We start from the raw sequence: 19,214 nt of genomic DNA, 5'->3' as shown, positions 1-19,214 counted from the left end.
CAGCTGTTTCCAACATTTCATGAAGCTTTGTGCTCATGTACTGAACACAGTTTTCTAGTGGACTTAAAGGTCACCGTGGACTTTTGGAATATTTAAATTAGTACTGATACGTACCAGGAAAAATGACAAAATGAGAAGATTAACATACGACTCCAATATTAAATGTCGTTAAGGTTGTTTTGAAGGTGTTTGTGATTCTTGGCAGCACAATATTGTAAATAAAGAAGAGCAGATTGCATCAACACAAATAGTAGTTACCAGTATTTCTTATATCCTATATTAATATACATTAGCAGGCAGCTAATGGTTCCTTATTTCTTGTTTTCTATCATATTTAACTTTATTTACTTGATTAGGAGACATAGAAAAGAATGTTCTTTGCAGTCAACGTGAGCAGAGAATAACTGTGCTGCAATGAAGCTCCAGGGAGTGAAATATGTTGAATGACTTTGCCTCCAGCTCCAGGGGCAGTGTGCTGCCCTGCACTCTGCTCCCCACCAAAGCCAGGTAAGTCACTGAAGTATCAAAATGTTGTTGTTATATTAAGTCTTAATATTCAGTTTCTGTAGTCGCTGCTGAAAAGCTGCAAGCCTTACCAGAGCCGAAAACATCTTAATTTTAATCTGCTGGTCTGTTTCAATTAGAAATAATTCTGAGGCAGAGCAGAAATATTTCAATTAGAAATAATTCTGAGGCAGAGCAGAAAGGCTGAGGGTGCAGAGCTTAGCAGTGTTGACTGGTTTCAATCATGCTTCTGCAGAGGAGGGAGAGAGCAGAGAGATGTTTGAGAACAATAAAAATGATCACTTGAATTGGAGAGTAATCCTATGTACAAAACACAAGGACTCCCAGTTCCATTATGTGACTAATTCAAACAGATGCAATGTAAAATCCTCTGCTAATGCCAGATGAATGAGAGAAATCAGGCCCAGATTTCCATTCTAAGTCATATCTGACCCTCCATTTCAACCAGCTTTCAGTTTGGTCAGCTCTCAGGTTGAAAATCACAAACATAATGTAAACCAGTAGAAAATGCCTTTATATGAAAAAGAAATGTATGGTCAACTGCAGAATCCAACAATCAGACAGTGTTTCCACAGAGCTCCTCACATCACCTGCAGCAGTAAAGAAAATGTGATGATGTGAGTGACAACAAACTACCACCATGATGCAAAACTGTACATCTTGGTCAAAACATTCTCCATTGTTCTCTTGATGATCTCTCAGTCCATCTATACCACGATGGAGTTAAACCCCCTGATATGGATGAACTGAACCTCACTGCTTATATGCACAAGCAGGATTAAATATGCTCAACCTGCAGCATTCTACAGAGCAGAGGAGCCGCAGCCCGTTTGTTCTCTCACAAAGACCAACCGCCAAGTGCCAAAAGGCTACAGGACATTTATTGAAACAGCATGACATAAACAATACAACAAATTTGCAACGTTTGTAGCAGCACTGTGAAACTAAAAACGAGCCCTCCCTTCAGGATTGGTCCACATTAAAAACGGATCTTTTCATCCTTCATCATTCTCCAGCCTTCTGAACGCGCCTCCATTTTCCACAGCCAACAACACAACAGCAGTTTATGAATAGTCCCGATGAGAAGCGAGTGTCTGTTTTCATTGTAGAAACAGCAACACTGAACAATGCCCCTTATTTAAAAGGTAATTTATCCAAAAAACTAACACTGATATGAAAAAGTGGCTGGCTCTGAGGGGAGCCCTTTGTCCCGGCTCAGTCCGGGCCTGCGGGGAGTCTTTTACTTGCTCTTGGCCGGTTTCTCCGTCTTCTTGGGGAGGAGGACAGCCTGGATGTTGGGCAGCACTCCTCCCTGAGCGATGGTCACCCCTCCCAGCAGTTTGTTGAGCTCCTCGTCGTTGCGCACGGCCAGCTGGAGGTGCCGGGGGATGATCCTGGTCTTCTTGTTATCCCTGGCCGCGTTGCCTGCAAGCTCCAGGATCTCAGCCGTCAGATACTCCAGCACGGCCGCCAGATACACCGGGGCCCCGGCGCCGACGCGCTCCGCATAGTTGCCCTTGCGCAGTAGCCTGTGGACTCGACCCACCGGGAACTGAAGCCCGGCCCGGGAGGAGCGGGACTTAGCCTTTGCTCGGGCTTTGCCTCCGGTTTTCCCTCTACCAGACATGATCGTTCAAACTGTGGTGCTTGATGGCGAAGAAATACGATAAAATGGAGGATGAAAGAGTCTGGACCTTTACGTAATGTATTTGTCAGTAAAGGAATATAAACCGCAAAGGCTTCTCCGATTGGCCGAGTGAAACTGGAATGCACGAACCAATGGCGCAGCGGGTCCAGCGGTAATGACTGTCCTCTGGTGGAGTGTGCTCCAATCGTAGTGAAGAAATGGTACACAGTCATTTACACAGCCACGTTATAAATAGGGGACCGGCGATGGGGCGGTATCCTGAGCTGTGTCCCTTCCTGCGGTCGCGTTGACGTTTCCACAAAGAGAAAATGCCTGATCCTGCAAAATCAGCCCCTGCGCCCAAGAAAGGCTCCAAAAAGGCCGTTACCAAAACCCAGAAGAAAGGAGACAAAAAGCGGCGCAAGACCAGGAAAGAAAGCTATGCCATTTACGTGTACAAGGTCCTGAAGCAGGTGCACCCAGACACGGGGATCTCCTCCAAGGCCATGGGCATCATGAACTCGTTTGTCAACGACATCTTCGAGCGCATCGCCGGGGAAGCGTCGCGCCTGGCGCACTACAACAAGCGCTCCACCATCACCTCCAGGGAGATCCAGACCGCCGTCCGCCTGCTGCTGCCCGGCGAGCTGGCCAAGCACGCCGTGTCCGAGGGCACCAAGGCCGTGACCAAGTACACCAGCTCCAAGTAAAGGCGGACGGAGGCTCCATACGAGGGGGACAACGTTCACCAAATCACCTCCAAGACGATGTGTACACCCCCTTCACTGTGTCAGGCGTTTACTTGGCAAGACTGCGTTTGTGATTTTGCACCATTTCCGGTTTTTGAAGCGAATGAATGCCAATCGAACCCAGGCCTTAGGTTGAATGTCTTGAGATTCACTGGATCTGGAACGTTAGCCTGCCATTTTGTTTTAATTCAGTGTTAGTTTTTTTTTTTTTCCCTGAGCTGTGTAACGTTTTTAACAAATAACTTAATAAATTCAGAACGAATGTAAGTCAGTGCTCTTAATCTGTGGGACTCTCTTTGCTTTGCACCATTGTAATACTGATTTGTATACATGCACCTTAAAAATGGACCACCACACTTCAACTGTATGTAAGGACACAGTCCAAACCAACCATGTGAGATTAAAGCTGTGATTTATTTCCAGTGAGCAGTTTGACTTCTACCTGTGGTCCTATGAAATGAGACAGTTGTGTGAGAAATACAGAATTCTGGCTGCAGGTTGTGGTGTAGAGTGACACCTAATGGTAGCTGGAGTTAATGGGGAAAGGTGCAGGTGCTCACAGGCTGGTGGGGGGAGATGACAAACCAAGTATTCAATCCAGAACCACAGCTGCCTTCAGTGGGCCTCTGCCAAGTGGAGGTCAAAGGCTGTGCAGTTTATCTGTAAATATTTTTCTGATATGAGGATTAAAAGTGATAAGATGAACTATTTATTGAATTAAATGTCTTCCTGTTACTCCAGCATACTCTCCTTTATGTTTAAAGGCCATACCACAGTGTATAAATACTGCATTGAAAATGTGATGGGAAAGTACAGAGATATTATTGGTAAAATGTACATGAATCACAAAAAACACTATTACAAAGCAGAATGTGCCCTGACAGTGTTCAGTTATGTGCATAGTGTTAGGCTCCATATGTGTTGACATGTAAACAGGACTTGATGTTGTAGCTGTTCAAGGAGAAAATTCTATGAACTCCACTGTATACTTTTGCCTAAATTCATCTATCCGGTGTCGTATTTTCTAAACTTGATCCTGTAGTTTCTATGTAAAATCTTAATCTGCAAAGTGCAAAATGTTCTGAAATAAAAATATAAAGTAGTGTGAATTGGAAATATTCAGTGAAGTGCAGTCCCTTATGATTGTATTGAAGTAGGCCCACTTGAGTGAATGACATTTGCCACCTTCCACCAGCAAACAGCACAACAGGTGCATGAAAATTATATGATGGTACAATCAATGCAACTCTGTGAGTAATCAAGTACAGTGACTAGTGACACAACACCAAGGTGCAAGAAGGTCAAAACCATCAAACATGAGAAAACAAAGTTCAGCAGCCTTTGGTCCAAAGTATTAAATCACAGGGACAATGTTTGACGAAAGAGCATTCCAGAGCTTATGATGAAAAACATCGTTCCAAATACCTAGGAAGCTCCACAGATCACAAACTGATGGAAACATATCAGAAAAGAAGGGAAAGAAATAATGCACAAACATCAGCAGAGACATTATAAAGTGCAATAAACCCTCAAACACATATGCTCACATTCTGGAGTTAAGAGGCCAGCACAATAAATAAATAAATACCAGAATTTCTTCACCAGACTGGGCTGAGCTTTAAAAACAGCATTTAGACTTTCATGTTGGGCAATAAAAGGCAAATCTTTCTTTAAGGGTCCATTTTGAGTAGACCCTTTAGATTAAGAGTGGACCATGACATACACACACTGCTCTGTGCGGTGGGGAAGCACAGCCTCACAGCTTCCATATCATTCTGCTCAATGACATATCTTCATTGTCCTTACTCAGCCAGTAAAGAAGCAGAATGTGATGGGATTTAGTTTCAAGTGTTGCTATTTGCACTCAATTAAGTTCATTATCTGTAATATGCACAGCAGTTACAGTGAAACAGTCGTTGGCAATGACATTTTTAATAGATTGAATAGATCTCGGCCACATGATTAAGAGCATGGGTGATATTAACTGATGGCTAATATTCAACAAAAGCAGAACGGGATCTTTGTGGTATCATGTAGATCTTGTTACTGCAGTGTACAATGAAAGGAGAAGCTCCAATCAGGAATTCACTGGATGTGAAGGTTGTGCTACAGGTGATGAAAATAGGAACCAAAGAGAGAGAATGCTGGACAGGGAATATCATCTTAACTGAAGTGATATTCAAGTTGAAGAAGTGAGCATGTTATTGTTTCCGGTGTACTTGAGGGCCAGATGGAAATAATGTCACTTTGAAAACAAATGGATGAAATGTTGTGACCCAAACATGGACAAGTTCTTCACAGTAAAACCACATATAATGTGAGGAAGCAGCTGCTCCAGATCAGAGTGAAGCAAACATGATGCATGGGGGAGGGATGTCATGTGACATAAAAACATCCATACGCTGTGTTCATGCAAACACGATGTGCCACTCAAGAATCAGCACCCAGGATTAAGAAAAAGTAGATCTTGGAGGTTATCTGTTGCTAATAACTCACTCAGGTACATTTATGGCTGCTGAATGAGAAAAAGGACAGACAGGACACTTAATGCTAAGCTTTGTGTAAGCCCATCTCCACGCCATTGTTTGGATCAGGTCTCAGGGTTCCTGGAGGGGATCTGGGGGGGATTCATGGTTCAGGTGACAGTTGCTGGAGGTTTTGTTTGGCAGGGTATGCTTTTCTCTCCAAGAGTGACATGGTGTGCAGGAGACCTAATTTCTGAACAAAGAGTGGTAGCCCCTGGCAGTGATTGTGTTGATGTGACAAAAAAACAGTGCTTTAGTAGAGCAGAATTCATAATTGCGTAATTCATTGCATAAATATAGCTGAAACAATGCAGCGGGTATGAATATGTTGGTTATGTAATGTCTTCAGGACAGGTTGTCTGAGGCTCTTGCAGCTGTTCTTGTTTTGTGGTTTCCTGTAGATTTTGCTCTGATTGTATATGCCTGGTAACTGTACTTGAAGATGTTTTTGTAAAATTCAGTCTTATTATGTTTGCAACCAACTGAGTTGTAAGAAACACCAACATGTAATTATCTTTTCCCAGTGAATATAAAGTCATAGATGGTCCAAAAGAAGAAATAAAATGATCTTGTCTAAACCCATCTCATACTGTAAATGCTTTCCTACAGAATTCCTTAACGTCTCTTTTAAATAGAATCCACCTGTAGAGACTTGATGTAGGGTGCATGATGAGTTTTTGCTGGTGGTTGAGATCATTGCTGAAATGACAAGTTCAATTTATAGCCACTTGATATAGTGTTCCAGCAGACTAAGGACACTCCATATAGGTTCACCTTTTGTTCCATGTCTGTCAGATGATCTGGTTGGTGTATCCAGCCATCTTGTGTTGCTCCCTTACCTTCCCCTTTCTTCTCACTGGGCTTCCTGTGAAATCCTTTGAGCTGGAAACAGGGCCAGTATAAATCATGTCAAGTCATGAAGGTAACGGCAGACACACAAAAGACACCTGAGGTAGGACAACACTCCAGCTATCCACACAAGGTAAGAAATTACTCTTTGAAGCTTTTGGCTCAAAGAGAAATCTCATAGCATGCAATATTGATTTTTTATTGGTTATAAGATAAATGGATTATGTTGTTTTATCTGCCAGGTCTAAACTTTAGTTGGACTTTGATATTACACAGCCATCCAACAAAAGTCTGTACTGCTGTCTGCGATTGTCACAAAATTTAGTTTCTATTCCTATCATTTTTGGCTTCCAGCTAAAAATGAACCTAAGAAACAATTTGATTCCACTGATACACTGGGATCTCTTCAAGCATGGATTAGTATAATTAATTGTAAGTGATTTTGTACTTAACTTGAATATTTCATTCCTCTTTATAGGTGTCCTCTACATTTGCAAGGGGAATATTGCTACTGGCAACTTTTCAGATTAGGATTACCATTAAAAACACGTATAATAAGGTTATAAAATACAGTACTGTACATTGATAAACCTTAAAACTGTGGCTGCCAACATTTGTGGCTTGTTACCAAAGACAAATGTCTAGGATTTATTAGCAGTTCCTTCAGGTAAGTCTAAACATCCCCTATGGTTTTATTCAAATAACTGTTTGAGTCCTGAAAAGGTTAATTATCCAGTTTTTCACACAAAAAACAAGGATTTGAGAAAAGCCCAGTGTATATATGTTTGTGTGTGTGTGTGTGTGTGTGTGTGTGTGTGTGTACAGCTACAGGTACTTTTACCTTGATATTGTATAAGTATATAGCATAAGTACATTTTGTTGTTAACGATGTATTGCTGACATGGAGCTTTTTGACTTTGTTGTCTTAGTACCTTTACTTAAGAAAAGGATTTGAGTGCTCCTCCACTCATGGAGTTGGAGGTCTTGTATGTTTCACTGTCTGTTCAAGCTCTTTAACACGAGCTAGTAGACAGGAGATCCTTTGCTCCTCTGATTTCTGTCACCTGTTTCTCCAGCAGTTTGATGACAATGTGGCTGGCTCTTCTTATGTACCAATTTGCCACAATCCCTTTCACCCAAGGTCAAAATGCCTGCATCGGACACTCCACATTTAGAAGTCCAGGTCAGTAAACTATCGGTGCTCAGTTTCTCATCCTTTCATCCACCTGCTGCTCTGACTTCTGCCCCTCCCCCACATCTCTTCCTTTCATACCTCTCTGCTGCAACCCAGTAAGCATCAGCACATACAGCCAGCCAATCTGAGCAGTGTGTCTTTATCTCTGAGCTGAGGTGTGTTACAGATTTTGGAATAATAGAGCCTGAATGTAGCTTGTTGTTGACTGTTGGAGTTATATATATCAGTAGAGGGTAAAACAAGCTGAACGAATCAGAATCAGAATCAGAATCAGAAAAAGCTTTATTGCCAAGTACGCTTTTACACATACGAGGAATTTTTTCTGGTGAAATTGGTGCATGACACATCTACTAAAATATATTTTAGTAGATGTGTCATATATGACACATCTACTAAAATATGACAATGAAGGTATTATTTCCCTGTTTGAAGAAAAAACAGCTGCAAATGGAATTAATATTCTCAGCTGCAAAGCTGGATGTTTTCTTGCTGTTTTGCATTGTTAATGTGTATCTGAAGATAAGATGAAAGAATGACAGCAAAATGGAACAACCGTTATATGGTCTTATATATTTAAGTTTGATATCATGACATTTATTTGAAAAATTGTCCAATTTTGGGGCATATATTCACATGTAAAGTATAACTCAAACTGTTGAAAAACATTACAAATGTCATTCAAGGAGTACTCCAGTGATATTGTATTGCACTTCTGTAAAGGACTTCAAAGCAACAAAGGCAGAGATAATACTCTACATTTGCCATAATGCAATTTGATAGCATCTTTTTTAATACGCAAGGGCACATTAATATTAACGAAAATCAGGTTTATTACCATACCACAATTACCACAGTAAGAGAAAAGAAAAACAAAAAAAACAAGTGTCATCAAGTCATCAAGAATCATATAGAGAAAACACAAAATTACAGGTGAAAAATCTGAAAAATACAAGGAAAATTTTAAAATGTTTAAAATATAGGCTTTTATAAAGAGAGCTGTACAGATTTTGAAACATAGAGGATAGAGTGTGTAAATATGTACTGAGTAATGTGCAAAAGCTCACAGTAAAAAATATAAAGAATATGTGCAATGTGCAGAGACAGTAGTACAAAACATGTGCATCGAGTCACATGTGGAGACTTAAGGCTACGGTGCTGCTGGAGGACATCCAGAGAGGCTACATCATAAGACAGTGAGTTTCTAAGATGCTTGGGGCCAAGTACTATAACTTCAGCTTTGTCTGAATTTAGTAGCTGAAAAACATGCTTGAGGTTTAATATAACTGCGTATCACATGCATAGCAGTGACATTTTAAACAGTGTTTCCTGATAATATAGCCTAAAGGCCTATCGGTCCAAGCACAGAACCTTGTGGAACTATGTGACCAACTTCAGTGTGCATCGTTCAGATGCACAAACTGAAATTGATCTGAAAAGTAGGACTTAAACCAGCTTAGTGCCAATTAGGGGGTTCCGGTTTCTGTAATAGGATGTGATGGTCAATGGTGTCAAATGCAGCACTCAGATCTAACAAGACTAGTACAGAGACAGGTCCTTGGACCTGTGCTGTCTGTGCTATGATGCACTCTGAATCATGGAAAATCCTCAAACTATTGTTATGTAGAAAGTCTTTTGGCTGATTGGCAACGCCTGGATCAAGAGTAGGGTTTTAAGAAGTTTAACTGTAGCTACTTTAAATGACCATAGTACATAGCATGTTGATAAAGACAGGTTGGTCATATCGAGTAAAGAAGTGCCATTTAAAAGTAAAACTTGTTTAAGCAGCCGAGTTGGGCTCTAACATGTGGTTTAGGATGGTTTACATGATGAAATCATTGAAGTTAGTTGGTGAGGGTCGATGGGAGAAAAGATAACATATCAGGCTGAACAGCTGTTTCTAAGGTTCTGGTGTCTGAAGAAAAAATAGGACCAATTGGTGGCAGGAGATGAATTTGTCTGTAATAATGAATACACCGCTGAATAGAAAAGAAACCTGGGGTTGATCTTATTTTCCTCGATTAATGATGAGTAAGAGCAGCCCTGTCATTGTGGAGGGCCTTCCTGTATGTTTTAAGATGACCTTGACAGGCTTGGAATTCTTTCACACTGGTGGAACGGCAATGTTTTCTTTCATTTGCAGGTTTGGGGTGTATGCCATGGAGCTTACCTTCTCTTATTAGATTATTATTATAGAGTCAAGTGCTAAACGCTGTGAACCTGCAGCACTACCAACAAGGTGATCAATTTGGGAGGAAATAAAGTTGAAGAAGTTATATCAAGACATGGCATTCAAGTTCTTCTGTTTACTTTTGATTTACCTACTTTCACTGTGGGGAGACACACAGTCTCTATGTCGCTCTTATGGAGGCGCAGGGCAGCGCAGGCGCGCATCTCTGCCTCCTGATTCAACTCGGGGTCATCATAGTTTTGGTTCACTAATAAACTCGATCAGATTTGTAAAAATGAGAGTTGCTCCGTCCAAAGGAGGATGAATGAATGTCTCCTAATCGGACCAGGTCTTTCCAAGCCCAAATCAATTGCAGTACCCTCATCATTTCCCTGGTGTCCTGACTGCTCAGGAGCCAACCTGGGTCGGTCCGTACCGGCTACTCTGGCCTGGCTAGCTACAGCAGCTAACTACTGGGTATCCATAGCGCGGAGCCTCGCCACCAACACAGCCAATAAACCACATTTATTATATGTACCTGTATCACTAACGAAGCAGAGGAACAGCGAAACATCTGACACACCGAGCAGGAGGGAGAGAGGAGCCGTTGCTAACTGCTAAGATAACGTAGCTAATGCTAGCGGAACAAACAAGCACGTAAACAACAGTATAATTAACGAGGAAGTCTCGAAAAAAGGGGGAACTATTGGTGCATGAGCAGAAATAATATAAGTTTACATGTATATCGGGTAATAAATCTCTGTAACAGAAACGAGGGCAATAATACAAGAGCACCACAGCAACCGGATATGAGACAATACGTTTACCTAAACACGTCAGCACGTCCTCTCATTGAGTCATGACGTCAGAAAAACGTGTAAAGTGTGAATGTTTTCAAAATGATCAAACCCTGGGAACAGTGATGTGCTTATGGCATTAAGGTAGGATCCATCTGACAGCTAACACTGCTGTTAGAGCAGGACAATGAAATGAAAATACAGTTTGGTTTACAATGCTGAACATTTCATTGGAATCCCATATAATATTAACATTAAGCTGCAACCTGGAATCAAAAGCAAATCTTATTTAAAGATACCATTCAGACATGTATTAAGACATACAAATAATGTGTGTCTGATATTTCCTGCTTGACACAAGACGTATCTGACTTGACTGTAAAGTCCATTCTCAGTGTGTGTGCACCGGCGGCTTCAAGTTTCTTAAATGAAATGTGTGTGTGAACAGTCAAACAGTGTTAAAACACTGGAGAGGGATCATTTATCTTTTAAAATACTGTTTTAAGATGAAAGTGTGTTAGTGTGGATGTGGCCAGAGCTGCTTGTTTGTGTGTGAGGATGTTTGTTTGTGTAAATCATTTGATATAAATGATATTGTATATATGATGATATTAATTTACTGAGACTTGTTCTGCTCATGTGAAGGGGAATGTATGGATGTTCTGTATAGGAGTATAGTTTTTCCCTACAGTTTAACATTATGGGCAAATAAAGTGTTCAAAATCCTGAAAGTTAATTCTTGTCTCATCCTCATTCTGCTCAGCTAACTCAGATATCGAGGTCCTCTGTGGCTCCCAGACAATGGACCTCCACATCCTCCTGTGTCCCATCTATTTCAATGGATACAACGAGTCACTGCTGGCTCTCAACTCCGAGCACTCCAAACACCAGTGTAAAGGGACTCCTGACTGGACGGCAGACCCACCTATTGTCAAATTCAGCTTCGCCATCACAGAGGAGGCGATCTCTGCCTGCTCCAGCGAGTTGACAGTAGGTTATCTAAACCTGAAAACACCCAGCAGATGCCACTCACACAGATTCTCACTCATCAAACTCAACCTTTTTCCTCAAAGGTCACTCAGGAGGTGGGAACTGGATTGTTTGCAGACTTCTCCAATGTCCAGTACATCACCATCTCAGGCATGATCTGCTCTGAGGACCCCAGCACTGAAGCCATCACCTATCACCAGGAGATGATGTACAGGTTCTCCTGCCACTACCCACTGCAGTACTTGGTCAACAATACTCAGATGAGCGTGTAAGTGGCAAGTCCACACTTCATCACTGTGTTCTGTTTTTCTCTGCTCCCCATAGCGCACTCTGAAACTGTGCTCTTACTTTGCTAATCAAATTATGCATTGGTGCCGTGGTTGTTGATGAAATTTGAGGGGGGGGGGGTATTAATTCCAATAACACAAATACATGCAAAAGTAGCAGCAGGAACTAATTGAAACACAAAGATGTGAATACAGGGGGATATGGTGGGTGTGCACAGCAAGCACATTTTGAACGTTCAAGGGCCTTTGACTTTCAATCCTGCACTTTTTATTAGAGGGTTTTATGAAGGTTTCATGATTGATATGAGCATGTGTGTTAAACCTTACTCTCTTGTTTCTGAATATCTGTACACTTCTCAAATGATCTGAAATGAAAGCGTTGAAATGAAAGGCTCATTAACAGCTCAGTCTAATCAGCAGTGGGGCACCATGAAAAAGTCGTAACAGTAGTAGGATTGTGTGGTGAGTTTTACAGGTTTTATATATTGTCTTATTGTTTAATATGTTTAATATGTTTGGTCTCATGTTTTTTTTGTCATATCCATTTTACCTCTTATGTCACACTCATACTTTTTTTTTTTAACATAAGAAATATCAAGTTAGCATGTGTGGTCATACTTCATGTAACAGCCATGTCCTCAGAGGTGTTTGTCACTCTAGTTTCAGCAAGGCTCGACTCTCACCTTTGTGTGTTGTGTCCCTCTGTGTCAGATGAAACATGATCTGCTTGGTGACGATTTGGGTTTTTCCCCAAATGATTTCCAGCTGCTGACAGATCATTTTTATGTCCAACAGGTCTGGGGTCAGCCTGGTAGTCAAGGACAAGAATGGGAGTTTCATCAGCACACTGAGCATGCAACTCTTCTCGGTACAGTCTTAACTTTGAGAAATCTTCCTTTACAACATCTTCTTCTTTACCCGCGCATCCCATTTCAGGGTTGCGGGGGGCTGGAGCCTATCCCAGCTAGCAATGGGCGAGAGGCGGGGTACACCCTGAACTGGTCGCCAGCCGATCGCAGGGCTACATGCACAGACAGACAACCATTCACACTCACACTCACACCTACGGACAATTTAGAGACCAATTAACCTAATGAGCATGTTTTTGGTCTGTGGGAGGAAGCCGGAGTGCCCGGAGAGAACAACCCGGGGATCGAACCAGCAACCTTCTTGCTGTGAGGCACGCGCACTACCTGCTGCGCCACCGTGCCGCCCTTCCTTTACAACATCCATCCCAAAAAGTCGGGACGCTGTGTAAAATGTAAATAAAATAGAAAGACTAGACTGTTCTCTCCTCTAACTCAGAATCAACTTGTGTTTGCTTGAATTCAGTGTAGCTGCTTCAGTCTCAGGGTCCTGGTATTGTGCATGCTGACTCACTGTCATACTATCATGGCTTAGTGGGACAGTGGTGCAGCCTGTCACTACCCAATCTGCATTGCTGCCAGATGTCAGCAGTGCATGTGTGCAGGTGACTGATGGCTAATGGTAACACTAACCATGCACATGCACTAATCAGATCAAGCAGTGACAACCATTTTCACTGTTGTTGTAACTCCTGTGTTTTTTCTACTGTCACAAGTCAAAATGTCTGACCAGAAAAAAGCTTATACATAGTTCATCTTTACCAAGTGGTTATTTCTGTCAAAATGGCATCTTCATTGCATTTAGACAAGAAGAATTGCACCTAACCCAAACACCTAACATCATAATGAACGTAAACACGACCATGGCTATTGTACGTACCCACAGCTGTTAAGCTAGCATGTTAGCATTGAGAACTTTGCTCTTTGCTCTATTCTGTGTGATTATTATTAGGCCTGTGACAGCCACAGATACCAGATTCTTTACTTATTTACACATAGACCATTGCTACTTGTTATGTTCGATCTCCTCCTTCTCTTTTCGACATGGCTAGTTAGAAAATACCACTATATAGAAACACTTATATTATGGATATGCAGCATGTCACTCAGACAACAACTTTAGCAGCATGACCTTTCCCCTGGCCCTCCCCTGGTGGGACGTGATTTAAACTGATACTGGACCTCGGAGCATCCTGTCAAAATGACCAACACAGTTCAATCTCAACAACATCCTTCCCTCTCTTCTCTTCTTGGGCCTAAAGGATAACAGCTACTCATCCATGCTGCAGAACCCCCCAGGAGGCCTGGAGCTAAAGACCAGGATCTATGTAAAAGTGAAGGCATCCAACCTTACTAACAGGTACTTCACACAAGTATGCTGACTGTTTTTTTAGTTTTCTTTATTCTTACAAATTGTTATTAAAAAACATGGTAACATTTTGATGCCAAATATCTGGAAATGTGAAAGTATGTGTGGCCAAAACTCCTCCTTGTAGATTCAACGTACTCCTGGACCGATGTTACGCCACAGCCTCACCTCTCCACATCAACACATCATATCATGATCTCTTTGTTGGGTGAGTAAACAGCTTGACTCATGCCTAGTCTACACTCATTTTGGCCTGTCATCAACACGCAACAGTTTTGGGTTATTGAAAATGGACCTTTTGGACAACTCCTTCCAGTGTGAAGATATCCAGAGCCTCTGTTTGCAGTGTTTGCAGTGAGTTTTTGGCTTGTGATGACAGAGTGTTCCCGAAAGAAGGAGGAAACATTTCATTTTCAAAACCACAAAAAGAACACGTGTACTACGGATCTTTGAGAGAAAAATACAAAGCATTTAGATGCAGAGATAATGTTTAGTAATACAGATGTACGAACTGGCTGTTTCTGTGCATTCAGCCACTTCTCGTGGCCTTCGTTATTGAATGGAGCTGGCTCAGGTGTTGAATGTTTATGATATTTTCATCCAAAGAAATTGAAATTTACACAATATAACATGTTACATCAACTATAGACCTTCCAGGTTGATGCTCCATCTAGAAAAATCTGAACTCATCAAAGCTTTTGGTCCTTTTCTTAGTGTTCAGATTAAATAAACATAAAGTTCCCCTATGAAACCTTTTAAAGGAGGAGGGTCACGTTATCATTATGTTTTAGTGGTAAAAGCACCAGTGACCCAGGCCCATACTAAACTAGAAGGTATCCTGTCTGTTGACCAGAATCTCTGATTTTTTTTTTTTTTTTTGTTGGACTGAAACCTGGTAGAAAACTCTGAAGAGCAGGACAAAAACATCAATGTCTTTCCTCTTCAAGGTGTAACCGGGATAGCCAGACAGTAATGGGAGTCAACGGAGAGCAGCAGGAGGCCCGCTTCTCCTTCGAGGCATTCCGCTTTGTCCAAAACATGGAAACAACTATGTCCACCTACTATGTGCACTGTGCCACCAGGCTCTGTGTGAGCTCCTTCTGCCCAACCCTCATTCAGGTCAGATTCTGTCTCCAGGTGCAATATACATGACAAATGCAAACCTTTTGCCAGACATCCAGTGTCACTGGACATTTGCATTGGATGTAAGTCATGAGATACAGATTCGTCCAATATGAACAGAACAGAATTGCTTGAGATACTGGGCTGCACAAATTTCATCCTGCGATAAAGCTTTACTGTATAGTAGTTGTATTTTCATACAACATTTTCATGGAAATCAGAGGGGTTTTTCATTTTCACCGCTGCTTCTCAACTACTCTATTACACTTTAAAAGCCTAAGGTACTTTGTTTTTGCTGAAAAACTGAACTGACCAAAAAGACAATCACCCAATTCACCTGCAGAACTGCACCACTGGCACCAACTTGAGAAGGCGCCGCAGCATCAGCGACAACCAGGTCACCACAGTGAGCGACATGGCCACCATCAGCTCAGGCCCCATCACTACTCGCCACAACAACGGTGAGAATGTGAACAGTCTTCATAGGTCGACGCCTCAGAATTAGAGATACTCAAGTCATGAAGACACAGTTATATATTTGCTGAATCATACCTATCACATATCAGTCTGCATGAGTTTTTTGTTGGTCATGAATGAACTGAGGTTTTCTCTTGTTTTCTTGCAGGATATCTGATGGCATCTGGAGGTATACATACACTGCCAATCCCCTGAGTACTTGTATTTTTATCAGATATTGAACAAAAATGTCATGCAGTTACCCTGATCATACAGTCACAAAAGTTACTAAGACTCACCGGGAATAATAGATGTAGTATGAGTGAATTTGTCCAATGTGAAAGGTGGGACAAAGAATCCTTACCTGGGCCTAGAGCTGCATGTGAGCAGCTGTTGGTTTGGTTTTCGTGGCAGAAGTATTCATGTTGTTGCACTCAGTTGTTCACTTGAGTTACAAAAGGAGAAGTTCAAAACTGGCTCCTTTCTCACCTTGGCGTAACTGGCCAATCACAGCATGAAGTGGGTGTCAATGTTGTCAGAATTTTTGGACCCAGTCCCCCAACTCTGACATCAGAGAGGTACGGCGGAAGCAGTTTTGATGGAGCATACTGGTGGTTTAAGCATTACGGTGAGACCAGAGGAGCTCAGACTGCTTCGTTATGTTAAAGTGTCTATAATCAATAATCAGTTTTTATGAGAGCATTAAATCATCATCAAATGACAACATGAAAAGCACAGTGACACTAAACCTGCAAAGAACTGTTATCCTAAATCTGATGTTCCCCTCAGCTTTAAGGAGCTTTGTAACGAGTTTCAGCTCATTGTTTAGCCGTCTGTCATGCAACTTTACTTCAGTTCAATCTCACCGCTCTCAAAGTGCCATTTTTGGTCACAGCAGGCAGCTGTAAGCCACTGTACACCACCTGCTCAGCAGCAAACAGCAGACTGGTGAACAAATTGAAGCATTTAGCAGCTAATGAGCCAGATATTTCCCTTAGGAGCTGTTAGAGACCCAAACAGAAGCAAAAGAACAGTGAATATTGGATGTATTTTTGCCAGGGTACCAGAAACACGACTCCAAATGAATGATCATGTTGCTCTGTAACTGCTGGATGTGTTCATAAGCAACTTTTCGCTAACAAATTCATAATATCATTGTTGTTTCCACTGCCCCCAGGTGATCTGAAAGTCTCATCTTTCATTATTGCAGGTTTAAGGGTTCAGTATGTTTCAATCGAAAATGGCCATACTTGAAGGCAGAATGGAAAGCCCGTCATTATGGAGAGGGACAGGATCATGGATGTATTATAAGAACCATACCATACTCAAATATGGTGCCCAGTTGTTATAATGAAATTTGTTCAATGAGCAAATAAGCCATAAAAGTTTCTTGACTTTCAGCTTTGGCTCTACATTGTGCAGCACACTGCACGTGCTCATTAGTGTTTCTGCTGCTTTCCCTGCCCACGTGTTCCCACTCAGCCCATAGACTTCACATTGGAATGACATTGTCCAAACAAAAATAGTTTTTCTCGCCTTCTTTGCGGTAAGAGTTGTCTCTTAATAATGTCATCTATGGGGAAAATGCTTTAAGGGCCACAGGGGATTGTTTTTTTATGATGCCGCAAATGACCACTGGAACTGATCAGTGGTGAGGCTGAGTGGCAGCACTGTATCCAGCTCTATTAATACATCCATGGGCAAAATGTGATGAATTTTCTCCTCGAAGGCGTTCATGGTTGCACTTGGTTGTTTACACAAAAAGTGAAGAAAGAAGGTGTGTGAAAAGGAAAACAAGAGCTTGACAGAGAAGTTCAAACCTTTCATACTTTCTCACCTCCACACACCTGGTCAATTGTTGCATAAAGGCATCAGTTTGTTTTACATAAATACATTGTACAGTTTCCATCATGCTCACTGGTACATAAACTGTACATTGCTCTACATGGTGTCATGTTCTGTGTCTCTCTCCTTTCCAGGGCCTCAGCAGATGAACAGTAGTGTGCTGGCTGTTTCAGTGGTAGCAGGCATCCTCGGGGCCATCTGCCTTACTCTGGTGGCGTTCATTGTTCACTATATGTACAACCAAAATATCAGTTTCAGCAAGTCAGTTCTGTCCTGATTTTGTCCTGTTTCATTTACCCGTACATTATGGTTTACAATACCACGGGGGCACTGTGATGAATGAGGGAGAGAAATGAATTGTATCGTATGTAATACTAGTTACACGAGAGGGAGAATACCAGAAAGCTGTAAAGTTTTAAATTCATTTTATACTCTGATATTGGGTAATGGAAGTGAGGGCATTGATTATGTGTTATAAAGTAAGGTGATATGTATGTATTGTAGTTCACATTCAGGTTCTTTTTTACATCACGTTTATATCTAGGTTCACAATTTTTTGTATTTCTTTTGCTAAAGACGGTGTTTTTTAAAACATGGTTATTATTTATGGTGAATTTTTATGGTGTTTCTTGCGATCCCTTTAGAAGATGTCACAAAAGTGATGTTTAAAGCTACAACACTGTGCTTTTATACTGGTATTTTAAATTAAAATATATTATTTCGTTTGCATGTTTCATGCTTTTTATACATGCTTGCAGCTGCATTTGACATTACAGTTACATATGAAAGAGTTTCCTTCAATGCAGAGAATCTGCTGTACGAAGGATCTTAGGCTCTCTCTAAAAGAAACACAGCGTGTCTTTATCTGGAAGTTGATGTGTTTGTAAATCCATGATACACAGGTGGTGAACTGGCCTCCCAGCCTCTGCTCTCTGTAGAGTAGGTGAGTGCTGAGCACATGATGATGTCAGGCCTTTTTCTCTGACAGGGTGGCAGGTGACTAGCTTGCACTTGCCCAGTAACGACCATAATATAGGACCTTACCATTACAGTATAATGAGCCTGAAAGGCCTATCCAAGGCATACCCAAGGTAAACTGAAATCTGTTCTTGAACCATTTGGTGTGCAAGGATGGGCTCTTTTGAAATTTAACATTCTGACACATGTACACATCACTGACACAGTATGCTTTAGTTGTGATAGAGAGGCTACAGGCAAGAAAGACAATGGGTTGGAGGTTATGAAAATGGCAGAGACGGTATAAATACAGTCATTGGTGGAGTATGTTCCTGCTCCTGTTGGGTGAGCTTATGCTTGGCAGATTTCCATGTAATACACTAAAATCTGTGGGACATATTTTACAAAAAGCATGAGTTTGAATGACGATGCTCTTCATGAAGTACGGGTAAGCCTCCTCCCAACTGGTGACATACTTGCAAGTATTTTAGCCTTTTTGGCAAGTTTTCCATCCCTCTCACACTCATCCTTCTTCTTCACTGGATGTGATGAGAGTTAATGTTCTACAAACTGTCACCTGTATTACCAAATATATCCAGTGGTTATGCCTCCTGTTATGTTACAGCCAACCTTTTCAGCTTTTTTGCCTAGAAAGGTTAAAATATACAGGAGATTTATGGGAAAATCTTTCAACTGGAGGTCACCAGGGAAGAGGGTTTTTAGCTTTTCTTTTAAAAATATTCAGTGAGCTGCTTCTCTGATATCTGTAGGTAGTGTGTTCCAGAGCTTTGGGGCATCATTAACAAAGGCTGCATCCCCAATTTTCTTTTGACTGTTGTTGGAAACCTCCAATAGACCAACAGCAGATGATCGCAGTGTTCTTGACGG

At 41.5% G+C, this 19,214-nt stretch overlaps 3 protein-coding genes across 3 annotated transcripts; 2 read left to right on the top strand and 1 right to left on the bottom strand.

Moving 5' to 3' along the window:
- Positions 1–1,384: 1,384 nt before the first annotated feature.
- On the bottom strand, positions 1,385–2,152 carry h2ax1 (H2A.X variant histone family member 1). The gene has a single exon (XM_076750472.1). The coding sequence runs from the start codon at positions 2,150–2,152 to the stop codon at positions 1,766–1,768; it is 387 nt and encodes a 128-aa protein (XP_076606587.1). The 3' UTR covers positions 1,385–1,765.
- Positions 2,153–2,481: 329 nt separating this feature from the next.
- hist2h2l (histone 2, H2, like) lies at positions 2,482–3,327 on the top strand. Its single transcript, XM_076750474.1, has one exon. It carries the CDS (start codon positions 2,482–2,484, stop codon positions 2,860–2,862), a length of 381 nt encoding a protein of 126 aa, XP_076606589.1. The 3' UTR covers positions 2,863–3,327.
- A 4,037-nt stretch (positions 3,328–7,364) lies between these two features.
- LOC143333124 (zona pellucida-like domain-containing protein 1) lies at positions 7,365–17,646 on the top strand. The gene is made up of 10 exons (XM_076751064.1): positions 7,365–7,458; positions 11,198–11,424; positions 11,508–11,692; positions 12,507–12,579; positions 13,840–13,937; positions 14,074–14,154; positions 14,894–15,065; positions 15,412–15,529; positions 15,694–15,714; positions 17,504–17,646. The coding sequence occupies exons 1-10, from the start codon at positions 7,365–7,367 to the stop codon at positions 17,644–17,646; spliced, it is 1,212 nt and encodes a 403-aa protein (XP_076607179.1).
- Positions 17,647–19,214: the final 1,568 nt, after the last annotated feature.

Source organism: Chaetodon auriga, chromosome 15 (genome assembly GCF_051107435.1).
Source record: "Chaetodon auriga isolate fChaAug3 chromosome 15, fChaAug3.hap1, whole genome shotgun sequence".
NCBI classification, from domain to species: Eukaryota; Metazoa; Chordata; class Actinopteri; order Chaetodontiformes; family Chaetodontidae; genus Chaetodon; species Chaetodon auriga.
Note: the sequence above shows the minus strand (reverse complement) of the source record. Positions and strands in the feature narration are given on the sequence as shown.